The sequence below is a fragment of the Armigeres subalbatus genome, chromosome 3, assembly GCF_024139115.2.
Source record: "Armigeres subalbatus isolate Guangzhou_Male chromosome 3, GZ_Asu_2, whole genome shotgun sequence".
Classification (NCBI taxonomy): Eukaryota; Metazoa; Arthropoda; class Insecta; order Diptera; family Culicidae; genus Armigeres; species Armigeres subalbatus.
In genome coordinates, this window is record NC_085141.1 from 292712697 (window position 1) to 292739352 (window position 26656).

Consider the following 26656-nt stretch of genomic DNA (forward strand, 5'->3'; position numbering starts at 1 on the left):
CAAAATCGCAAGATCATCAAATACCCAAGACGATCCCATTACATGGTTTCATACACCCTTTCTGGATGATGATGGAGTAATAAGAATGCAGGGAAGGATCAGCAAATGTGAGCAACGCTTCGATGGATACGAAAAATCTCATTATTCTTCCCAAAGACCATAATCTCACGAAACTGATTGTGACATATTACCACGTGCGGTATCATCACTGTAACCACGAAACAGTGGTTAGCGAGCTACGACAAATGTACTATATTCCTAAGCTAAGAATTGTATGCAAAAGCGTAAGAGCAAATTGTCAACTCTGCAAGAATCAGAGAGCTAAACCAGTTGCACCGCAAATGGGTAGTTTACCGGAAGCTAGACTAGCCGCATTTACCCGGCCATTTTCATACATTGGGGTGGATTATTTTGGACCAACAAACGTCGCGGTTGGACGACACCTTGAAAAAAGATGGGGCGTACTTATAACTTGCCTAACTACACGTGCAATTCATTTGGAGATCGCCCACTCACTCAATGCGGACTCCTGTGTTATGGCACTGCGCAATTTCATGGCAAGGCGAGGTGTGCCGATACGGATATTTAGCGATCGAGGAACAAACTTCATAGCAGCTTGCAAGGAGCTTGATTCGGCATTAAAGGAGATGAACCAAGATCATGTGATACGAGAAATTGTCAGCCCACACACAGATTGGGAGTTCCTTCCTCCAGCTTCGCCACACATGGGAGGGTGTTGGGAGCGACTTGTGCGCTCAGTAAAGTCAACTTACAAAAGATGAATCCACAACGTAACCCAACAGATGAATCGTTACGCAACACACTGATTGAAATCGAGAATATTGTCAACTCACGTCCTCTTACGTTTGTGCCAGTTGCTGACTTAGATGCTCCCGTTTTGACCCCTAATCATTTCCTGCTGGGTTCATCGAATGGATTGAAACCAGCAATCCCGTTTGAAGACAGCAGTCGCATACTAAGGCGAGCATGGCGTGGATCACAAGCAGAAGCGAACCTATTTTGGCGCAGGTGGGTGCGCTACCACATGCCGGAGCTAACTAAGCGATCTAAATGGTTTCATAAAGTTAAACCGATTAGCGTGAACGACATTGTCATCGTGGTTGACCCGGGGCTACCCAGAAACTGTTGGCCCATGGGACGCATCATATCGGTAAAGAAAAGCAAAGACGAGCAGGTTCGAACCGCTACTGTTCAAACGAGAAATGGGATCTACGAGAGACCTGCAACAAAGCTAGCGATTCTTGATGTGCGACGCGATGATTCGATAAGCCAGCAATCCGGCGTAACAGGGGGGGGGGTCTGTAACGACGCGTCGCTTCAAATTGAGGAAGCAGAGCGGTAGGTTGTAAAACGTCAACGCAACGAGCTCTCGGGCGAATTCTGTTGTTATCCAGCATAGCAATTCACGTTATCAGATGAAATCCAAAACAAGAAAGAACTTCTCTACGACGTGTTATCACTCTATGCATTGTTTCATGCCTTATAACGTAGTTAGTAATCAGGAAATAAGTGGAATATTAACTGTAGTTAGCTTAAACCCTGTGTTAAACTTTGGTATGTTTTTCTTCATACGATACGAAAGGATAAATAATTAAACTACGTTTGTTTTAGCTAACCCTAAAAATAGCAACGTTTGCCCACACAATACGTTGCCCTTTTCCTCAAATATTCTTATAATTTCTGGCGGTAAGAAAGATTAGAATTCGAGCTTGTTACACGATTCATCTAGCGTTGTTTTTCGAACAGGTAACATTATATTTGTAGCGTGTGGTATAGATTTGGTACGGATACACAAAACTTTAAAATAGTAGAGGTAAATCTGAAATAATGACAAAGAAATGAAACTCTTTATTATATAAATAATAAATTGCAGGATTTGAACTAATCATATAAAGAGCAGGAGTAGAAGTTACTCAATGAAGAAAAATAAGCTCACTAAACGTAAGATATAACTATAATTGAATCATGAATATTTCATTAACATTACATATGTTCAATTACAGAAAGTTTTTAATATATGCTAATATTAAAAACCTGGAAGAGTTTTATTCTTCGTTGGCATCCGCCACACCTGGTGTTAGGTGGGACGCTAAACAGCCCTGACACGACGGCCCTCCGACGAGACAGGAGGTTTGCGCAGGCCCAATAAGCCGCCTAGAAAACCAATCATTACGAACAATATAAGAGATAATGCGACTCGATATAATCGGCAAAGACCTAGGCGACGAATACAGGATCACGATTGGAAGCTTGGAACATGGAATTGCAAGTCGCTAGGTTTCGCAGGTTGCGACAGGATGATCTACGATGAATTACATCCCCGCAACTTCGACGTTGTGGCGCTGCAGGAGATTTGCTGGACAGGACAGAAAGTGTGGAAAAGCGGGCATCGAGCGGCTACCTTCTACCAAAGCTGTGGCACCACCAACGAGCTGGGAACCGGCTTCATAGTGCTGGGTAAGATGCGCCAACGCGTGATTGGGTGGCAGCCAATCAACGCAAGGATGTGCAAGCTGAGGATTAAAGGCCGTTTCTTCAACTATAGCATCATCAACGTGCACTGCCCACACGAAGGGAGACCCGACGACGAGAAAGAAGCGTTCTACGCACAGCTGGAGCAGACATACGATGGATGCCCACTGCGGGACGTTAAAATCGTCATCGGTGACATGAACGCACAGGTAGGAAGGGAGGAAATGTATAGACCGGTCATCGGACCGGATAGTCTGCACACCGTATCGAATGACAACGGCCAACGATGCATAAACTTCGCAGCCTCCCGCGGAATGGTAGTCCGAAGCACCTTCTTTCCTCGCAAAAATATCCACAAGGCCACATGGAGATCACCTAACCAAGAAACGGAAAACCAAATCGACCACGTTCTAATCGACGGTAAATTCTTCTCCGACATCACGAACGTCCGCACTTACCGCAGTGCGAATATTGAATCCGACCACTACCTCGTTGCAGTATGCCTGCGCTCAAAACTCTCGACGGTGTACAACACGCGTCGAAGTCGGACGCCGCGGCTTTACATTGGGCGGCTACAAGACGGTAGACTAGCCCAAGAATACGCGCAGCAGCTGGAAGTGGCACTTCCAACGGAAGAGCAGCTAGGCGCAGCGTCTCTTGAAGATGGCTGGAGAGATATTCGATCCGCCATTGGTAGCACCGCAACCGCTGCACTAGGCACGGTGCCCCGGATCAGAGAAACGACTGGTATGACGGCGAATGTGAGCAGTTAGTGGAAGAGAAGAATGCAGCATGGGCGAGATTGCTGCAACACCGCACGAGGGCGAACGAGGCACGATATAAACAGGCGCGGAACAGACAAAACTCGATTTTCCGGAGGAAAAGCGCCAGCAGGAAGATCGAGACCGTGAAGAAACGGAGCAACTGTACCGCGCTAATAACACACGAAAGTTCTATGAGAAGTTAAACCGTTCACGTAAGGGCCACGTGCCACAGCCTGATATGTGTAAGGACATAAACGGGAACCTTCTTACGAACGAGCGTGAGGTGATCCAAAGGTGGCGGCAGCACTACGAAGAGCACCTGAATGGCGATGTGGCAGACGAAGATGGCGGTATGGTGATGGACCTGGGAGAACGCGCGCAGGACATAATTCTACCGGCTCCGGATCTCCAGGAAATCCAGGAGGAGATTGGCCGGCTGAAGAACAACAAAGCCCCTGGGGTTGACCAACTACCAGGAGAGTTATTTAAACACGGTGGTGAGGCACTGGCTAGAGCGCTGCACTGGGTCATTACCAAGATTTGGGAGGAGGAAGTTTTGCCGCAGGAGTGGATGGAAGGTGTCGTGTGTCCCATCTACAAAAAGGGCGATAAGCTGGATTGTAGCAACTACCGCGCAATCACATTGCTGAACGCCGCCTACAAGGTACTCTCCCAAATTTTATGCCGTCGACTAGCACCAACTGCAAGGGAGTTCGTGGGGCAGTACCAGGCGGGTTTTATGGGCGAACGCTCCACCACGGACCATGTGTTCGCCATTCGCCAAGTACTGCAGAAATGCCGCGAATACAACGTGCCCACACATCATCTATTCATCGACTTCAAAGCCGCATATGATACAATCGATCGGGACCAGCTATGGCAGCTAATGCACGAACACGGTTTTCCGGATAAACTGACACGATTGATCAAAGCGACGATGGATCGGGTGATGTGCGTAGTTCGAGTTTCAGGGGCATTCTCGAGTCCCTTCGAAACCCGCAGAGGGTTACGGCAAGGTGATGGTCTTTCGTGTTTGCTATTCAACATCGCTTTGGAAGGGTAATACGAAGAGCAGGGATTAACACGAGTGGTACAATTTTCAATAAGTCCGTCCAGCTATTTGGTTTCGCCGACGACATAGATATTATGGCACGTAACTTTGAGAAGATGGAGGAAGCCTACATCAGACTGAAGAGGGAAGCTAAGCGGATCGGACTAGTCATCAACACGTCGAAGACGAAGTACATGATAGGCAGAGGTTCAAGAGAAGACAATGTGAGCCACCCACCGCGAGTTTGCATCGGTGGTGACGAAATCGAGGTGGTAGAAGAATTTGTGTACTTGGGCTCACTGGTGACTGCCGAAAATGACACCAGCAGAGAAATTCGGAGACGCATAGTGGCTGGAAATCGTACGTACTTTGGACTCCGCAAGACGCTCCGATCGAATAGAGTTCGCCGCCGTACCAAACTGACAATCTACAAAACGCTAATTAGACCGGTAGTCCTCTACGGACACGAGACCTGGACGATGCTCGTGGAGGACCAACGCGCACTTGGAGTTTTCGAAAGGAAAGTGCTGCGTACCATCTATGGTGGGGTGCAGATGGCGGATGGTACGTGGAGGAGGCGAATGAACCACGAATTGCATCAGCTGTTGGGAGAACCATCCATCGTTCACACCGCGAAAATCGGACGACTGCGATGGGCCGGGCACGTAGCCAGAATGTCGGACAGTAACCCGGTGAAAATGGTTCTCGACAACGATCCGACGGGCACAAGAAGGCGAGGTGCGCAGCGGGCAAGGTGGATCGATCAGGTGGAAGATGACTTGCGGACCCTCCGTAGACTGCGTGGTTGGCGACGTGTAGCCATGGACCGAGCCGAATGGAGAAGACTCTTATATACCGCACAGGCCACTTCGGCCTTAGTCTGAATAAATAAAATAATATAATGTATCCCTCTCTGTGTGTACGGTACGGTGGGTGCCACAGTGAGGCGGAAGGTAGCCATTGGTGGAAAAACATATTGTGAATTGTTATATTGATAAATGGGAAACAAATCCAACGATCTGAAACGATTAATAATTTTCTTACAGCGTCGAACAGTTTAGAGGTATTCAGCTTACTGATCAATCCCCCTAAAAGTGAGATGAACAATTTAATTTTTCCACAACATATAAGGTTTGATTCTTCATAAAAGTTGTAGCAAAAGTTTTCCTGAAAAACTTTGTCGAAGACACCAAGTTCGTAATTACATTACTTTTGAAGATTTTTTACGTTTTATGCAGACAACACCTTAAAATGTTTTTTCATCATATCTTTTTCACTTTAATTCCTACATTTTTTTGCATGTTCTAGAAAGTTTTAGAGAATATTAAAATACCCCGTTTGATGGCTTTTGTGACTTGAAAACTTGAAAAACTTGAAAAAAATTTAACAGTTTTATTGGATTTTTTAGTCATATTTGATTTAATAGCTACTTGACGAACGGGCAAATTGTGGCAGCCAATCTCATACGCATAACAAAGTACAAGTAATAAACTTTAAATGTATACCTGAACTATAGAGTTGTAAGCGAATGTAAGGAATGTTTCATCAAAAACCATTACCTACTATGCAAAGTAGAAATCAATCACCCCACCCATCATAACGAGTTGATGAACCAATGCACCATGCGTCTCCATATGCTTGTATACGTATCGAACATGTTCAAAACATGTTGGCATAATGTTCCGTCACCCGACGGAAGCGAGCGAAACAGCATTACATGATTCACCAACCAACGAGTGCCACGCGATCTGTTCATCTCTTTTGTTACCGTAGCTCTGACACCGTACGTCTGTTGCGCCCTGAGTTGAACCGGCAGCAGCGGTAGCGTGAAGTTCAGTTCGCATTTGACTTTCGCTACGACCACCACGTTACCAAGTTCTATCGCGTCCAAGTGGCACAGCAGCAAGCCGTTTTTAAATTGTATTTGGCAGATTAACAATAAATAGTTTTTAGTGGATTTGTCAGTTTTTCTTGTGTTTTAAAGCCCTACCGAAGAGAAGAACTTTGCCCCCAGCAATAGCTTTGCATATTGCCTCCGTAGTGAAGTGTTCCCCTGTAAACATTTCCGTACAGTCCACTGTGATTTCGACCCACCCTGCTTGGGCTCGAACATCTGGTCCATCCCGAACCGGATTGCTAGTGGCAGAGTGTGCCCCCGTGTGCCGATCCAACCGGATCGAGACGCCGACCGTTGTTGTCGCCTGAGAAAAACGCGGTAAAAGCGAAACGAAAATCGAAGCCGTCGCCGTCGGCTCAGTGTGTGTGTGTGAAAACCTGACAAACGAAAACCAAACCGACGCTGCTGCTGTGAGTGCCCGAGCAAAAACTCGAAATCGAGAATCGCGTAGTCGTCGCGAGTGAACAGAACACCAGAATCTGGTGTGCATTTGAGAACAAATAAACAATTTCGTGGAGACATCCGAAAGTGTGTGCGAGTTCATGTGCAAGAAGAGCACGAAGTAAAAAGTGATTAATGCCACCTGTAACACGGTCGCAGCAAAACAAAAACGCTTCAAGCGGTGACCAACAACATCAAGAAGAGCAGCAGGAAGCAACCTCCGTTGCCAGTGAAACCAGTACGTTTCTCGGATTCGCCGAGTGGGAAGCAACGATGGATGAGATAACCAAGAAGGAGTACGAAAAAGCAGTTCGGCAGCGGGCTCAAGTTAAAATGAAGCTGGTTAGGATCAAACGTACGCTGATCGCCAACCAGTCGATTGGGTTGGCACAATTGAATGTGTTATCCAAAGGACTTTCTGCCACCTACACCGAATACAGTCAACTACACACCAAGATTGTTGGATTAGTGTTGGATGAAGCGATGGAGGATCAGGAACAAGAATATGCAGATTACGAGGATCTGCATTATGGCGTGTCTAACATTATTGAAGAGCTGACACTGGCAGCGAAAGCTGTTGATAATCAAATATCTCCATCCACTCGTGCTGCTCCTCAAGTGGTCATCCAACAACAACCGCTAAAGGCGCCTATCCCGACGTTTGACGGAAGTTATTCAGCTTGGCCAAAATTCAAGGCCATTTTCCAAGATCTGATGGCAAACTCGGGGACAGTGATGCTATCAAACTCTATCACCTCGATAAGGCGCTCATAGGCGATGCTGCTGGTATATTGGATACCAAAGTTCTGAGCGAAGGTGATTACGATCACGCTTGGGACATTTTGACTGACCGCTATGAGAATCAACGAGTCATCATTGAAACTCACATTCGTGGGTTACTGTCCTTGAAGAAAATGGCTTCGGAATCATATAAAGAGCTTCGAGCACTGCTCAACGAAACTACTCGTCATGTTGAGAGCCTTCGTTACCTGCAGCAAGCTATTACTGGAGTTTCGGAGCACATCATAGTTTACTTGATCATCTCAGCGTTTGAAAAGTCAACTAGGAAGGCCTGGGAAGGAACCCAAAGAAAAGGCGAGCTTACAAAGTACCAGCAAACCATCGATTTTACGAAATCCAGGTGTCAAATTCTAGAGAATTGCGATGCAGTGTTCCATACAGTGAATCCCACAGTGAAGCCGAAGCCAATTCAACAACCTCCGAAGAACCTCCCGCAGAAGAGTCATGCAGCCGCTACCACTGAGTCCCAAGTGTGCGAGATTTGTAGCGGTGCGCATCGGAACATACAGTGTAGTGCACTCAGCAACTTGAACCTTTCGCAGAAAAACGAAAAGATCCGAGCCGCCGGAGTTTGTTTTAACTGCCTGCGTAAAGGGCACCGCGTCAGAGAATGTCCGTCCGATAAGTCATGTCGCAAGTGTCAACGCCGGCACCATACGCTGCTCCATGATGATGGGGCATCCAACCACGATACAAAATCCAACGTTTCCATGCCCGCGGAAGCAGTGGTAAGCCTACCACCGGTTCCGTCTGAGCCAAGCCATCCGACGTCGCAGAAGAATCCCCCCGTGGACCCGCCTGTGTCTACCACCTGCTCGTCCAACTTGGCCCAGTCGCCAAAAACTGTATTGCTGCTCACTGCAATTGTGCAGGTATTTAATACGAAGAACCAATCCTATCCATGCCGCGTCCTTCTGGACAGTGGCTCCCAGGTGAATTTCGTGACCGAAGAGTTGGCCAGCCGCCTGGGTCTGCCCAAGAAACCAGCAAACGTCCCGATTACTGGTATTAACGCCTTGCGCACCCTAGCCCGTGACAAGGTAACACTGAAGATTAGATCCCGAGTATCCAACTTCCAAGCCAGTCTTGAGTGTCTGATCACACCGAAGGTGACAGGCACGATTCCATCATCCAAGATAAACGTCGCCCATTGGGACCTGCCCGAAGAAGTTGTTTTGGCCGATCCCGAATTCCATACACCAGATAAGGTAGATTTGTTGATCGGCGCTGAGTTGTTTTTCGACATTTTGAAACCGAGTCAGCTGAGTCTTGCGGACAACCTTCCGATATTGCGAGACACTCATTTCGGGTGGATCGTATCTGGTGTAATAATTGAACCACAAATAGTCAACGTTTCCATCCAACAATCCAATCATGCCTCCATAGAAAACATCGAAAAATCGATGCAACAGTTTTGGCAAATCGAGGAGGTGCCAGACGTCCCAAAGCTTTCAACTGAAGAACTCGAGTGTGAAGCTCACTTCCTATCTACGTACCGACGAGATGGAAGCGGCAGGTTCATTGTGAAGCTACCGTTTAAAACGAACATCGACAAATTGGATAATTGCCGCGCTCTGGCGGTCAAAAGGTTTTTAATGTTGGAGAAGCGTCTCATCCGCAACCCAGACCTGCAGGCACAGTATGTAGAGTTCCTTCGGGAATACGAAGCTCTTGGGCACTGCAACGAAGTTTGTGAAGACGATGATCCACCAAACCAATTGGCGTACTACATGCCGCACCATGCCGTGTTACGGCCATCAAGCTCGAGCACGAAGTGTCGAGTTGTGTTCGATGCTAGTGCGAAGTCATCACCATTCGAATTATCCCTGAATGAAGTACTGCAAATTGGGCCTGTAGTACAAAACGATCTGCATTTTATAGTTTTACGCTTCCGAAAGTTCAAGATTGCCTTTTCCGGAGACGTCTCGAAAATGTACCGTCAGGTACCCATGCGAAGCAGGATAGACGGTTTCTAAGAATCTTCTGGAGACCCCACCCGTCGCAGCCACTCCGGATCCTAGAACTATGTACCGTAACCTATGGTACAGCATCGGCCCCATTTTTGGCCACACGGTGCTTGGTATAATTGGTGGAAGAAGACGGCGATGCTTTCCCAATCGCCTCCCGAATAGTGAAGGAAGGAACGTATATGGACGATGTACTGTCCGGCGCTGATTCGGTGGCAGACGCCATTGAAGCCCAGCAACAATTGAAGCAACTACTCGAGCGAGGGGGTTTCCCCATTCACAAATGGTGTTCGAATTCATCTGAATTTCTCGAACACATCCCCGAAGAAGAACGTGAGAAGACGATGCCCTTGGAAGAAAAGGAAGTGAATGAAACCATAAAGGTGCTGGGATTGCTGTGGAACCCGAGTGCTGACACGCTATCCATAGCAAAGCATTCGACTCCGATGGAAGTGGTTAACCAACGAGTAACCAAAAGGATGGTATATTCGGAGATTGCCAAGTTCTTCGACCCTCTTGGGCTAGTGTCGCCGGTTATTGTATTAGCAAAGCTTCTGGCCCAGCGATTGTGGCAGCTCAAAATCGGCTGGGACGATCCAGTGGACGAAGTGACTACACAAGAATGGATGGAACTAAAAACATCATTGTCTCATCTGCATCACATTGCCATCCCAAGATGCGTAACATTCGACGAAGTGATCTCTTACGATATACATGGCTTCTCCGATGCATCCGCCGTGGCGTACGGCGCATGTATTTATTTGCGTAGCCTGTTTGCCGATGGTTCGGCGAAGCTGCGACTCCTCACAAGCAAATCCAAGTTAGCGCCTCTGCATGACTTGTCTATTCCACGGAAGGAGTTATGCGCCGCGTTGTTGCTGACTCGACTGTTAAGAAAGGTATTGCCAGCCCTGAATACGGCATACCAAGAAGTTGTACTGTGGTGTGACAGTACAATTGTTCTGGCCTGGATAAGAAAGCCGCTCAACCAGCTACAGTTATTCGTGCGGAATCGGATCGCTGTAATCCAAGAGAACACTAGTGACTACCGATGGGAATATGTCCGATCCCTACAAAACCCTGCTGACATCGTCTCCCGAGGCCAGCTACCCGAAACCCTGAGAAACAACAGCTTATGGTGGAACGGCCCTGAATATCTCCAAAGAGTAATCTACGAAATCGACATTGACGAGCACATTCCGGATGATCAGTTACCTGAGATCAAAGGTGTTATTTCCAGCCCGGCGATAAACAATGAACCGTTTCCGTTCTTTAACAATTGCAGCAATTTCCGGACAATTCAACGCATCATGGGTTATGTGCTGCGATTTGTTTCCAACTGTCGGAAACATCCGTCGCGGCGCGAGGCCAATAAATATTTGACCGTCGATGAGTTACGTCGTTCTACTGACGTTATCATACACGTGATCCAACACGTTCATTTGGCGGACGAGATCAAACGTGTGGTTTCCAACGAGCCGTGCAAGAAACTCGCCAATCTGCGTCCGGTTTACTCCAATGGCCTATTGCGTGTAGGGGGACGTCTAGATCGCTCCTTATTACCCTTTGAAAACCGTCATCCGATCATCTTACCGGACAAGGATCCGGTGATACGCCTTTTGATTCGGCAAATGCATGTCGAGCAGCTGCACGTCGGGCAAACTGGACTCATGAATGCCATGCGACAACGATACTGGCTTTTGAACGCACGTTCTACTATTCGAATGGTTACTCGAAAGTGCGTAAAATGTTTTCGAGTCAATCCGACCAGTACCAGCCAGTTGATGGGTAACCTACCCGCTGCAAGAGTCGTACCCTCGCCTCCGTTTGCAGTTACCGGCGTGGACTATGCCGGACCGTTCCTCATTAAACAAGGGGTGCGTCGACCAGCCTTGATCAAAGCATACGCAGCCGTTTATGTGTGCATGACAACCAAGGCCGTCCACTTGGAAGCTGTATCCGACTTGAGTACCGATGCCTTTCTGGCGTCCTTGAAGCGTTTCATTGGCCGACGAGGAATGGTTCAGCAGTTGCACTCGGATAACGCAACAAATTTCCGAGGTGCACACCACGAACTGAACCAACTGTTTCAACAATTTCGCAACCAACAAACTGTAGAGGACATTCAAACCTTCTGCCACAACCGTGGCATCGAATGGCGTTTTATTCCGGCAGACGCACCAGAATTCGGCGGCCTCTGGGAGGCCGCAGTTAAATCTGCGAAAACTCACCTCAAGCGCATTGTTGGTAATGTAAGGTTAACGTTCGAGGAGTTAACTACCGTTTTGATTGAAATTGAAGCTGTGCTGAACTCGCGACCCCTATTTGCCATTTCAAACGACCCTGCAGACCCGCTGGTGATCACACCGGCGCACTATCTTATAGGACGACCGCTCACAGCTGTACCCGAACCTTCTCTGGAAGACGTCGCAGTCAACCGTTTAACGCGATGGCAACATCTCCAGCTCATGCGGGAACATTTCTGGCGTGCTTGGAGTCGGGAATACCTCAACACTTTGCAACCCAGGAAGAAAAATCTTCGCACTCAACCGAACATCAAGGAGGGTATGGTTGTCCTTCTCCATGACCGGAACCAACCCCCTCTTAATTGGAAAATGGGCCGCATTACAGCGGTCTATCCCGGTGATGATGACCTGGTCCGAGCTGTCGACGTGCGTTCCGGAGGAACTACCTTTCGTCGTCCCATCAACAAGATTTCCGTTTTACCTATCGAAGACAATGCGCTTATTTCCGAATTCGCTACGACTGTTGAGTGTCCTCAACCGGGGGAGTATGTTCCGTCACCCGACGGAAGCGAGCGAAACAGCATTACATGATTCACCAACCAACGAGTGCCACGCGAAGGGATGGAATGCTCCTCAGAACGAATCAGGAGAAGAAAAAAAATGCTCACTGCTCTCGACACACGAATCTTTGCTCTTCTCTTTTGTACTTTTGCGTTTCACTCTTTTTCGGGTAGCTCCGAATTATATTCATTTCTCAATGATAACTAAATAGTTTGACTCAATGAGGTGAGGAAAAAGTTGCTCATTGAGCATCTTTGAGCCTCTTTTATAAGGACGGAATTGGTGGTGGCGAAAAAAATTATGATAATTAGTGGGCTAATCTAACGGTAGCCAGTAGGTTATTGTATTTATCGTCTTTGTTTAGAAAACAATTCAATCACTGTCATAATTCCCCTAAAAGAGCTTAATAATTTTCATTAAAAATTGAAGCAGTCGCAAAAATCCTGTATTAATCGGTCAAAACGGTATACACTGAAGTCGCTTTTCATGTGGTTTAATATGAGGCTTAATTTTAATGCGGATTTTAGGTCTCATGCGTTTAAACGCGTTTACACAATATTTGAAGTAGGGCTTGGTGCCTTTATGCCACTACGATCAAGGGATCGCTCCCTGGCCCTTCCCTTTTTTTCATCTTCTTCAATCATCATCATCATCATCTATCTATCTTCATATATAAAAATGAGTTTGCTTTTCCTTTGAGGCATTATAACTTGTGAACGGGTTGGCCGATTTGCAAGATTTCATTGCAAGACTCATCAATCGAATCGTTTGGGCTCTTCTGTGTTTGTTTATGTATATGAAAAAATAAAACAATTTGCTGGGTAAAGTTGAGAAGTTGTCTAAATGAAACGGTTTCATGAGTTCTGAAGAAAGTCATCAAGCTCGAACTGGAATCGATATAGAGTGCGACGCTTCAATCAATTAAATGATTGACCGATCAAAAATAAAACCCGAGTGAGATCACTCAGGTTTCCCTAGTATAAGATAATTTCGTCAATAATCTCTCTTTGCAATCCAAATTGTAATTGCTAACCAGATACATATAGAATTGCCTACATCAAGCTGCCTGTTGCTTAGAAGCAGTAAATAATTAATGTAAAGATATAATGGTGTTCATTTCTACCCGTTCATGGATGCTATACACGGTCCCTATTTTCATGCTGGTCTCATAAAGGTGCGAATGCGTGAGGCTGTGTGCGGGTAGCGATGGTATGACAGAAGTGTGCTTTCATTTCTCTGTACGTTCAGTTGGAAAGAACAACAAAAATGATGCTCCTCAAAGAGGCACATTGAGACAAACGGTTTCTCTCAATGAGCGCCGCTCCTCATTTTTCCCACAACGAAGAGCATCTTTTTTTATGTTTTGATCATATGCGTGATGTTTTGTTGCTCTTTTTTGATGAACTTTTTTTTCCTCATTGAGCTCATTGTGCGAGTAAATGCCAAGCCTGGCCACGCGATCTGTTCATCTCTTTTGTTACCGTAGCTCTGACACCGTACGTCTGTTGCGCCCTGAGTTGAACCGGCAGCAGCGGTAGCGTGAAGTTCAGTTCGCATTTGACTTTCGCTACGACCACCACGTTACCAAGTTCTATCGCGTCCAAGTGGCACAGCAGCAAGCCGTTTTTAAATTGTATTTGGCAGATTAACAATAAATAGTTTTTAGTGGATTTGTCAGTTTTTCTTGTGTTTTAAAGCCCTACCGAAGAGAAGAACTTTGCCCCCAGCAATAGCTTTGCATATTGCCTCCGTAGTGAAGTGTTCCCCTGTAAACATTTCCGTACAGTCCACTGTGATTTCGACCCACCCTGCTTGGGCTCGAACACATAAAAATCAATAAATCTCCAAAAGAATTGAGAATTACGAACTTGGTGTCCTCGACAAAGTTTTTCAGGAGAACTTTTGCTACAACTCTCGCGAAGACGTATACCTTCCATGTTGTAAAGTGGAAAAAAATAAATTTTTCATCTCACTTTTAGGGGGATTGATCATAAGGCTGAATACCCCCAAAGAAGCGCGTCGACTTACTGATAAAATGTCTCGAAGACGCCATTACGTTAAATCACATAAAAAGGTACTATTAAATAAACGCGCTCAAAACACGATTTTAGCCACTGTGGATTGTGAAAATTACAGTCGATTACAACACCAGGACCATGCAAGTTACAAAAGTTTATATAATTTCTGCATTTCTGTTCAACGCCCCAAAAATATTGTTAATCGTTTCACATCGTTGCATTTGTTTTGGTGCCAGCCCCCGACTGTTGAAGAAAAAAATATGATATAAATCATCACCATTATGAAAAATGAACTCTAGATACATTCCGACGAAATCAATAGCTTTCATGTTGTTCTGTTGATTGCACTATTCAAATTAATTAATGAAAAAAATGTTACTTAGGTCCTTTTGAAAAGTTAAGCGAGAAATGATTACTAACGTTTGGATCAATAATTGTCGAAGAAGATGGGAGAGGCAATTATTGGAACATGATTAAAAAAAATAATGCAAGTTTGGTAACAAATATGAAACTGCAATTCTTGTACAAGAACCATTAGATACAATTAAATTAAATTCAATTACATAATCAATAAAATCCATAGTTAGTCTACTTCTTCTAATGATCATTATTAGAAATAATGAATGATTATTAAAATTGTACCACGTACAGATTCATTATTCAACGGTTGACTATTACACGAATCATCTACCTGTTTAACGATAGATATTTTTACAAAATATAACTAAAAAAATCAATTAAGATACCTATGCTTGATAGTCTAAAAAAATATCCCATAGGCCATAACCGTTGGCTATCACTACATTGAACATGTACCTAGCGATAATAATTATCCCTAAGTCCGGTCGCATATGGGATATCATTTCAATACCATAACTCTCTATAATTGATAATGTCTATGAATGTATGTCAGGTTCGGTTTCAATAAACGAGAGAAACAGACCGACAGAGAATGATATTGAAATATATGGTGGTTATCGATTTTTATGAATGACGACATAGTCTGGAAGTGAGTTGATTAATATTCAAGTATTTTTCCTCATCGCATCTTTTGATACGGCATAGTTCATATGGCACCGCAAAAAAAACCCTTAATTATATCTATGTATGTAATTATGTATTCAGATGAATAGAAAATGTTTTCATATATAAATAGCCATAATGTTATAATATTGATATCGCAAAAAATTTTAAACTTTTACAATAGCAACTTCAACAGCTAACTTCCGTAATTAATTTACCGTGAATAGAGATACGTCTTCGGTAGCTCAGCGGTAACACCTACTAGCTGAAGTTGGTTGTGTTTAAATCTTGTGGTTGACCTTGCATAAGAATAAGTATTGCATAGAGTTAGGGGCATTTCTGAACCGTGGTAAGATGTGCGGCTACAAAGCAAGACCATGCTGAAGATGACTGGGTTCGATTCCCGGCCAGGTCTAGGAAATTGTCGGGTTGGAAATTTTCTCGACATCCCTGGGCTTTAAAATAACATCATGTTTGCATCATGGTATTGACGTACGTATTGAGGCTGGCATCCGACGTACTTACGTCTTTCTTTACTATACTGGGTGTCATTTAGATTTTTGGAAATCGAGAGCGTTACGCTGGAAGGGAAGATTTCGAACGTTACTAGCGCCTTTATCTTTCGGTGGATTTTGAAGATTTATATATCAATCGACTCGGACACTCTCCAGCAATTTGTCAATTTCATTGAAACTTGAGATTATTAACGATTAGCTATTGAAATTTCCAATTCTTGTCAAAGCCAATAACAATTTCATATATAACCAATCCCGTGCATTCCTAACACGGACATCAGAATGCAGTATCCCACGGGCCTTCAGGTCCACAGTAATATTTTTTTGTGTATAAAAGAAGCTGTGCGTGCCGTGTGTGAGTCATTTCAATTTGTGACATCAGCGCGTACTGAGTACTGACGTGCTTTTTGCTCGTGCATATTTTTTTCGTTCGTTCGCTGTGTTTGCGTACAGTCGCCAGTGGGAGAGCTGCCCTGCAGGTCAGTGGGCCTGCCAGTATTATGAAACGAACAACGTTCGTTTCAAATAAGAAACGATAAGTTCTATAAGAATATGTAGTGCTCGACTCGAGTAGTGCGGATTTTGATGATAGTGTAAATGAGCGTTTAATGGGTGACTAGTAACTGGATTATCTATCAAGAAAATTTTACTAAGGTTAATACCAATCAAGAGAACGGAAATAATTGTGGAAATGCGAAATTCTAGAAAAACCGAGGTCTCCTGTGGGGACGAAATACATACTCGATCTTTCCCTGCTAGACCGCCGAGTCAGAAAGTTATAAAAAAAAGTTTTATTCAGTGAAGTGAAACCGTGCCGTAATTCTTCCTTTAAAAAAGGTGTTACAATTTTACTATTATCCAAAGTTACGAAATCGTGAGTCGTGAAGAGTATGGACAATATTTTTTAACCGAGAATCAGTTTTGAGTTCCGAATAAACGAAACTAAAATTCGTGAAACAAACAGACAGTTGAAAGCTTGCACGTGCCGGCCAACGGCAGAATTGGGCTGTTCCTCGGTAACTACCCACCGAATAAGCGCGAGGGAAGCAAAAGATCATTCCGCCTGGGTGCGTCCTATAGCATCGTGGCTGCGGGCCATAATAGGCCATCCGGAGAGCGTCGGCCAACGTATACGAAAACTCGGCCTCGCATTCCCACCGTGTTAAGGTGGTTAGTTTCCTGCGAGTGATCTAGCGGGGGAAGATTGCCACGCCAGCAGGATTGATCACTGGCTCACGTACTTCCAAGCGCCAAGATTGTGCAAGCTTCTGTCCACCTAAGATCGAGATCAGCCGTCCGCCTTCCTATCTCCTAGCGACAACTGCAATACCCGTAGCGACGTCGGTACGACTATCAAAAAACGTATGCACCCGTGGTTCGAATGACGACCGTCAGGACCTTATTAGCAGTGGCAGTGCAGAAAAATTTGTTTTTGCACCAGATGGACGTACGAACCGCATTCCTCAACGGTACCATATCGGAAACCATCTACATGCGGCAGCCACCAGGATTTGAGTGGGGGAGCAAGGTCTGCAAGTTAAACAAATCCTTGTACGGCTTGAAGCAGGCTCCGCGTAGTTGGAATGAGCGGTTCAACAACTTCAGCTTGAAACTAGGCTTCCGGCGGTCACAGTACGACAGCTGCTTGTATACGAAGGTGGTAAACGGCGTGATGACCTACTTGGTTCTGTACGTCGACGACATCATTCTAGCATCAAGTTCCCTGGAAGAAATGAGCAGGATTAAACAAAGCTTGGCAAATGAATTTGAAATGGATGATATGCAAGAACTGAAAAACTTCCTTGGTATACGGATTCAGTACAACAAAAATAGAGGTACGTTGCACTTGGATCAAGCTAATTATATTTCTGCTTTGTTGAAGCGATTTGGTATGGACAGCTGCAAACCAGCAGCAACTCCGATGGACGCAAATCTCAAGCTGGAAAGAAAGAAGGATGAAGAAGAAACTACCCGGCATCCATACCGGGAACTCGTAGGATGTTTGACCTATTTGATGCTATCGTCCCGTCCCGATATTAGTATTGCAGTCAACATTTTAAGCCGTTTCCAAAGCGGTGCCACCGACGTACATTGGAACCATCTGAAGCGAGTATTACGGTACCTGCAAGGCACTAAGCATTTATGCTTAGAGTACCGACGCAATCCTGTTCCCGATCCTATAGTCGGATTTGCCGATGCTGATTGGGGAAGTGACCTGGTCGACCGTCGCTCAACAAGTGGTTATGTTTTTCAAGTTTACGGTAACACTATCTCCTGGACTACACGGAAGCAAGCAACGATTTCATTATCGCCGACAGAAGCGGAATATGTCTCATTGAGCCAGTCGTCGTGCGAAGCAATCTGGTTGCGGAATCTGCTAAAGGAATTTGAAGTCAACTTGAATACTTCTTAGGTGATTTATAAGGACAACCAATCTTGCATACATATTGCCGAAGAACCCCGTGACCAGAAACGGATGAAGCATCTGGACATCCGATACAACTTCATCAGAGACTGCATCCAGAATAACACAATCAAGGTGAAGTACATCCCGACTGGAGATCAACTGGCGGACATCTTTACAAAGGGTCTACCTGCTGCTGCTTTCTTGAAACATCGTTCAACACTGGGTCTAAGAGGGGGTGTTAAATTATATTAGATTATTTAGACCGTATTGAAATATGGTCTGGCAGAAGGCCATGAAATTTGAATTTTGTATATATACCACCCATGTTACATCACTCTTTGTCTATCGTTAATAAACCGTGAACTACTAAACACCGTGTTTCTTATCAATCAGCAGTTCAGTTTCAATAAGCTCATTTGTTTCCGAAGAATCGTTTGATTTTTTTTCGATTATGCAAATCGATTCAAGTTTTCTAAGAGACGATCCATCCGTGTGGCCAGAAAATGAATGCTACCTGGATGCCAAAGAACGGGTCCGTGCGCTTCAAGTAGTTAATGACATTGCTGAACGAGCTGTAAAATTAGCAACCGAATTCAACGGAAGGTTAACCAGAAATCCCGATCACGGTGAATTTCTTCTACAAGTCGTTGAGTACCATAGGAAAATTAAGCCATTTCGTTATTTGAAAATAATTAAGATTGCTATATTACAAATATAAAACAATAAAAATATTTTAAAATACTGATAAACGTCCTATTTTATCACGAAACACATTTTATATTCTATTTTATATTGAAACGATAATTCTACTACCATGAATTCAATTACTGAAAACGCAATGATTATTTAACTCTACTCTCTCTACGAAGGGTTTGAATGAATAAGAAATTCCAGGACTGGTTACGATATTTGTGAACGCTCCCTCGCACAGTGGCTAAAATCGTGTTTTATGAGCGTTAATTTGATAGTACCACAGATAACAGATATTGAGGCTGGCATCCGATACGTGTGTTAACATCTGCAATCGTTAATTCAAATGTGTTTTAAACGGGTTTCCCAATCGTTTGAGGATGGCGCAAGGATCATTGTTATAGAAAACGCAGCCCGAATGCGGCTGTCAAATGCGTTCGACAGTTGAGTAGATGGCAGTAATGGGTCAACGTATATCAAAAGTTTAAACAGGATTTTCAATAAAATTTGTTCTAGCCTGAATATCTGTTACTTGTGATAGTACCTTTATTATGCAATTTAGCGTAAAGATATCTTCTGGAAATTTTATTTGGTCATAATCCCCCCCCCCCTCCCCATCAAAGACAATATTTAAAAAAAAAACTTTTTTTGGGAATAAAAATGTTTTTAAAACCACCCCAGACCAATTTTCTGGCTACGCCACTGATTCAGCTCAATGATCAATCCCCCTAAAACTTATTTATAATTTTTTTAATTAACAAGCTTTAAGCAAATAAGATATTAGTAGCATCTGGTTTATACGATTATGAGCTTTTCAAAATCACGAGGGTAATGCCGTATGCTTTCACAATATTTGTATAAAAATCTATTGATTGTTTATATATTTCTTCTACACTCTACAGAATCAGAAGAATATCTGCACCCTCTGGTTGGATCTATGTTGTAGAATATCTATCGGTTGACTGAATCAATAAAGGCACAACTAGCCAACCATAAAGCTATGAAGCTATGAAACGTAAACCATCAATCACTCGTTAGTTCTATGTTGTACTGTAGGGGTACAATTTGGTCATAAATTAGAAGTTATGTTTATATTTTGCTTGAAGCAAATGTCAATATTGTTATACTTTTATTACTCAAGGTCGTTTATCTCTATTGCGTAGTTCCGGAGAAACATGGTGGGATAGCAAACACCTGTACGTAGTTCCGACACAGTGTTGCACCTCATGCTAGAAGAGTAAATACTAAATACACCTACACTGCCGTTCTACGCATAATTGTCCCATGTTACATTTGATGAAAAAATCCAAACTCGAGTCAATTTGTCCCACCAATTTAAGAATCGTTTCGACCTTGAAATTTAACAAATATTTTTTGGATGTTATGAGCGTAGGCAACACTTTTCCAGGACATAAAACGAATCCCTACTTATTTCAACGGTTTTCAGCTTCTATTATCATCAAACAACAACTTTATTTTTTCAGTGGGATCGAGTTTGAGATTTTTCATCAAGGGTAACATGGGACAATTATGCGTAGAAGAGCAGTACATCACTCTTCAAATAATAGGAATCCAAGCCAACTTGGTACAATGATACATATAAGAGCAGTATAGTAGAAACATGGATGTTCAACTCGGAAATGTCGTCAGAAATATATTTTTGAATGAATATTGTAAATTTTTGCCTTATGATCTAACCAAACCAAATGCCAATAAACCGTAAATTTAAGATAATTGCGGAACCTGTCTTTAAAGTTTTCAAAGTAATAACTATTAATTAGTTTTCAATTTATTTGCTATTTCTCTAAAAAGATTAAACGTTTTTCATTGCCTTTTACAATAAATCAGAATGGCACCATTCCCACTAGGTGATTTTGTCGTTTTTTTTCTGCTGGAAAAGTATATTTATATATTTGGAACTAGAATTGATAAACGATACTCCTTTCGCGGAGTGCTTTTTATTATATTTCAGGAGTACGAAGCTACCATTTCATTTTGGGATACACATTTGTATATTACCCTAATTAACACTACATGATTATACTCAACTTCATCAAATGATGTTCCATTTTGGGCACATGGTCACATGCCACGATTCTTCGATTTGAACAACATTAAACATACGACAATTAGTAACACTTCGCTATGTGAACACTTAACGCCACAACCTAAAGTAATCAATCAAACGCATAGCAATTTTGCCTCGTTTTAAATAATTAAACGATTCAGGGTGGACGTTTATTTGCCTTACTCAAATCCTTCCACAGCGGAAACGCTATCCATGCGTCCTCCACATGTTTCGTGCGAGGAGGGTAACGGAAGCAAACGATTCGCACCCGTCATAGCCCGCGTTCACCTGCAAGAACAAAGGTCAATAAAGCTCGTGTCGTCCAAGAAGGGACACACCGGTAGAAATGGTTCTTTTTCGTCTCGACCATAGTTAGAATGAATGCTGCCCTGCCTGGGTCAATGTCCTCTGGCGAGCACGGCAGCTAGCTTGTTCTTGTGTTTCGAGGCATTACATGCCAACCGGAATGAAGCCTACATTGGACTAGTTGTTTAAGGCTCTGTTTAAGGCTAGGACTTATTAGTCTGTTTACGAAAGTAGGCATGCCAAAAGCAATCCTGGTGTCTACCATCAGCACTGGGGTATCTATGAAAAAATACTAATAAGAGAGTTACTAATAAGAAAACCGATACCCTTTTATTTCCTTGATAAGAAAAAGTATGCAAAACATAGCAAATACCTCCCTAACTCTTCTATTCAATCCTTTTATTCGCCAGTTGTAAGACTCCAAATCAGACCAATCCATGACGATTGATAAATGACGGCTTGGCAGGTTTTGTTCTATTTTCATGGGGGCTTTCGTTGATCAAATTTTATGAAATTTGGCCACAATTTTTTTTGATAAGGAAAGAATGTTTAGGCCACATTTGAACATAATTAGTTATAGAAAAGCCGCCTGATAATAATATAGCAAAACCTGCCAAAGCCATCATTTTTGCTATACGTATTTATGTATATACAACTATTTCACTATTATAGTCACTTTTATTAGCGTACCATCGTCTCGCCTGTTTAGAATGACAAACGTCATAGTTTTAATTTGGATACTCCATGGCAGACTACATGGTGCGACCAGTAAGGAGTCAGAGCTTTCAAGGTAATGATTTCTACATGCTAATACGAAGCACACTAGAGTAGATCCCTGCTTTGAAGATACTATTCTGGACATTCAACGAATAAGTATTGAATATCTTTTCTACAAACTTGTTTATTCCAACATTTTGAGCATATTCTCCAAAGAAATTCATACTCTATAACCGTTGTAGGTGGAGCTGCAGGCTTTAATTAAAGACAAAAGAAAGACTTGTGTCTGAAAAAGTGTTTTATTGTATAAGCACAGACAAACAGACATAACACATAGAACATTCTCTCATCAAATTCATCGTAGTAAGAACACTAAGGACATCAATTGTTTTCACTAAAGTTGAGCAAATTACGAACCAGATGGCGGTAGTGCGCAAACGTCAAACTCGTGCAAATGCGATGCGTGCGCCACGAGCGAGTGATTGGCCAACTAATGTTTATTTGAATTGACTGGTAAATCAGTAAACGATGTAAATTTCACGAGTGTTATGTCTGTTTGTCTGTGGTATAAGTATTCGCAAAATTGTACAATAATAAATCAAGTTGTTCTCTTTGTTTTCATATATAGTATGTTTCTTACAATAAAAATTAAAGTTTTTACAAAAGAATGAAAACCAAGACCTAAAGGTTAAAACTAGTCTTATAACCAAAGCGAAGATATGTGTACCTTGAGGATCATTGTTATTATTTAGATTAAATTAGGGATCCTATATTAAGAGATGTGCGAATACTTTTCCAGACGATTTAGCAACGCTGTTACTTTCGTAAACAAACGCTGCCAGCACTTGCCGTGGCGCAAAATGTTGGAGCTCGAACATGACTTTGCGTATAATGGCATTTTCAGATTTCGTTAACTCACGTCCAACAGTGCATTATCACTAAAATAAAAGTGCAATACAAATGAACAAAGTACCATGCATAAACTAGACTACTTCAACTTGCCAATGTAAAACAAATTGTTTATTCAACAAATCTTTTTGTAAAATCTTTTTCATTGCAATCACAATACCTTTCAATCCGCAACAATAACAATGTTCATTTGGCTCAGATTCTGACAGCTCTCAATGCTCGATTGGCTCAAGATGGCCGCTTTCGCATATCTCTGAATGTAGGATCCCTAGATTAAATTAATATGATTAACCGTTTTCATTTTTTTGCCGAAGTCATCGAATTAAGGAAGAACTGAAGAACTAGTGAAAGTTTTGTTTAACGAAAACAGGGGTCCGTCCTAGTGTGTGTCGTCGTAAAAGTACTACTCTAAAAAGTCATTTACCTCTGACTGATTAGCATAAAATAGTTCTTTCGTGAGTTCATATCCGAGCGTCATTAGTCAAAGAAAAAAAAAGCAAGAACAATGTTGACCGTGATGGAAGCTCAAGCTCAATTCAGTAATATTTCGTTTTTATCAGCCCCTGGCGAATTTTGGGGTAAAAAAGGAAGAAAAATCTTCTGCGCCGTGTTATTGGTACGGAAAGCCTTCATTCCGTTACCAACGACAATGGTCTGCGAATTGTGACTTTTGCTGCCGCTAAAGGGATGGCAATCAGTAGCTTTTTCGCACTTAAGAATATCCGCAAACATATATCCAGCAATATCCGAGTGGTGACACTTGCTCACAGACTGAGACTCACAGATAGACCACGTGCTGTGTTCGATCACACATCGTGCCGATGTCATCGTCGTTGTGCTGTGCTACTGGCTATGGAGAAGAATGCACCAAACAGAGCAGCGTGCATCGTTTTGTTCATTTTCGATCGTTTGGCGCGTAAATAGTCCAATTAGATTTAAATTTAAATTGTTTTGCACACGCCCCGAAATTATTGTATCTTTTTTGCCGTACTAACAGTCGCCTACAAAAGGCGACTCTAGACTCAATGTTTGTACGCTGGCAATGCTGGCACGCTGCCTCTCGGAGTAGTTTCTTTATATGTCTCCCGGAGAATCACCTAAAACAAAAATAAACCCAACGTAGGGTCGTCCAACCCTGGACGAAACATGCTGACCGACGGATGACATTTCTCGGATGTTATAGATGTAAGGTCATTCAGAGGCCCGAACATTGACTCGGATCACTACCTTATAGATGCGAAATTTCGGGCGTAGCCAGAAAATTGGTCTGAGGGGTTTTCAGAACATTTTTTTAATTTTATTAAGGTGCTTGGAACTCAATGTGAACCAAGAGTGAACCAATTGGTTTGGTTAGGAACAAACTTAAGTAAAATCTGAAACTTTTGGTTACTTGTGCTGCAGGGTTGGTTCGCTCTGAGGGGTATTCGTATTCAAGAGAAAGTGTAAAAACTTCTCTTTCTCAATCTGTTATCCGAGTATATTGTGCAGAAATACACTTTATCTTTGTATGAGAGAGCGTGCATCATACCCACTCTTCATCACACAAGCCCACAAGTGTAAAGAGTACAGGAAAATGGCAATTTGTTTTCCGAAATGCATACATTTAGGCTATTTTCTAAATCTTCCATGTAAATACGTTGTTGTGAGCGCCTAAATATAGACCTTTTTATATACAACAGCAAAACACACGCGACCGAAAATATGTTCACTATTTATTGATCATGTTTCTTCAACGCTTTCGAATGTGAAGTGTGAATCAATACACTTCTCTTTACTTGTAAAATCTCTACACATTTCAAGACGAAGTGTGAGAAATGACCAACCCTGATGGGCTGTACAGTGTAGCAAGGGCAGAAGGGAATCAAATCCACCGCAGAAAATTAAGGCAGCACGAAAAGATTGTGATAGCTGGAGCGCAGGAGAAAATGGATAGAAACGGTATGCGGAGGTTTTACGCAACAGTCAATGGCGCGCGACATGACTGCGCCAGTGTCCGCCTTGCGCAATGACCAAAAGGAGAATTTGCTGACAGACAAAACTATGGTGTCGGCCATGTGGAAGGAGCACTTCGAAAATTTGATGAACGATGATAATGAAGGTGTATTAAGGAGCGAGATGGACATAGCCGACGACGGTCAAGCTGTAGAACCACCAACCCCGGATGTGGTAAGGAAGACTCTAAACAAACTGAAAAACAGTGAAACTGCTGGGAAGAACGAGATCCCGGTCGAGCTTCTCAAACACGGAAATGAGCAGCTGCATCAATCGCTCCACCACACTATCCAGAAAATATTGGAGGCTGACGAACTGCCTACCGGCTGGTTGAATGGCCTCATATGCCCAATCTATAAGACGAGTGTGCCAATTACAGAGGGATCACCCTTCTGAACTTGGCGTACGAAATTCTGTCGCGTATTATGTTTAACAGACTAAAACCGCTTGAGGTTGAGTTGGTTTCGAGGACCCGGGCTCGCACAAATCTTATGTACCAAAACTAACCTTTTTTGTACATTTTGGGGCCCCACACACTGTCGGCCCGGGCACCCTTCTCGCTAAATACGGCCGTGACTTAATCTGTTTCCCTACAGACCAAAATAAACAGGTTTTCTAATTAACCCAATACTAAAAACATCATAAACACATGGCACCGCGTGTGCCAAAAATTTCTACTTACTCATTTCCTCTGGAACGCACCAAAAACGGCTGATTTTTTCCATGCTGATTCGTTTGTTGTTGGTGCAGCTGTAGGTTCGACGTCGAATTCCGCAGCGGACTTCGCCCGCGGTGGATTTTCCCATTATTCATCCTTTCAACACTGTTCGAACGATTGCCAGTTTTACTATTATTCAAACTGTTGGACCGCACCATACCGGATCCGGTTCCCACCGCTCCGCCCTTCAACAGATTGTTCACTTTCCTGCCATTGTTGAAACTCTCGATGCTACCCCCAAAACCACGTGTCGTTCCCTGGTTCCGCACTTGGCTTCTACCCCGCGAATTGTTATTGTTGTCCCGATAGTTGTTGAGATTTGTCACCGATTTCGAGCTGGGTTTTCCTTTGCCACCGGCGCCACCACCAGTGCGGAAGTGCGATGTAGCTGGGGATAGACCACGTGACGACGTTGATGGCGACTTGGTGGAAGAGGAGGTCCCTGGTGGTTTGTAAACCATGATGGTGGTAATGGCCGCGCAATAAAGGGAACACTTATCAACCAAAATTAATCTGAGCGCAAACAAGCAACGGTTTATGAGGGGACAGCACTGCCAAATGTGTCTTTATCCTGATGGAGGTAGAACCCTGCATAAGCTCTCACACGAACAACAAAGCGTACAAATTTTGATTGTTTGCATTTCACCGTTTCATGGGCGTAAGCAAGGCCAGCATAGCAATAATTATATGATAAACATTGTGCTTTATGTACCCCTGGCAAATCACATTTTGATGGAAGGTTGTGCTTGCTTTTGTGTTTGCACTTGTCCGGCGATAGACTAACAAAGCTAGAATTTCGACTTTTGTGGCCAATCGTTGAGTGAATATAGAATCTAAAACAACATGAAGAAAGAAGATAGTCCATAATTATTTTCACATAAATTGTTGATGATGAAATAATATGATTCAAACATGTAATTCGATAAGCAAAGTAAAACATATGTTCTAATAAAGCATTAAATATTGAGCGGAAGGAATAATATACGGAACATGTACAGACGATGAGAAAATGTAATATTCGAATCATTGAAAACGTAGCATCGTCTAGTTCTAGAACCTATCACTATCTGTA

General features: G+C 43.2%; 1 protein-coding gene across 1 annotated transcript in view; it reads right to left on the reverse strand.

Annotated features, from left to right (window-relative positions):
- Positions 1–26416, reverse strand: part of LOC134224831 (kinesin-like protein KIF12) — a 54222-nt gene extending 27806 nt beyond the window's left edge. The window contains exon 1 of the mRNA XM_062704436.1: positions 25549–26416. Within this exon, the coding sequence (XP_062560420.1) occupies positions 25549–26045 (497 nt within the window). The 5' untranslated portion in view covers positions 26046–26416. The remainder of the gene's footprint in view (positions 1–25548) is intronic.
- Positions 26417–26656: the final 240 nt, after the last annotated feature.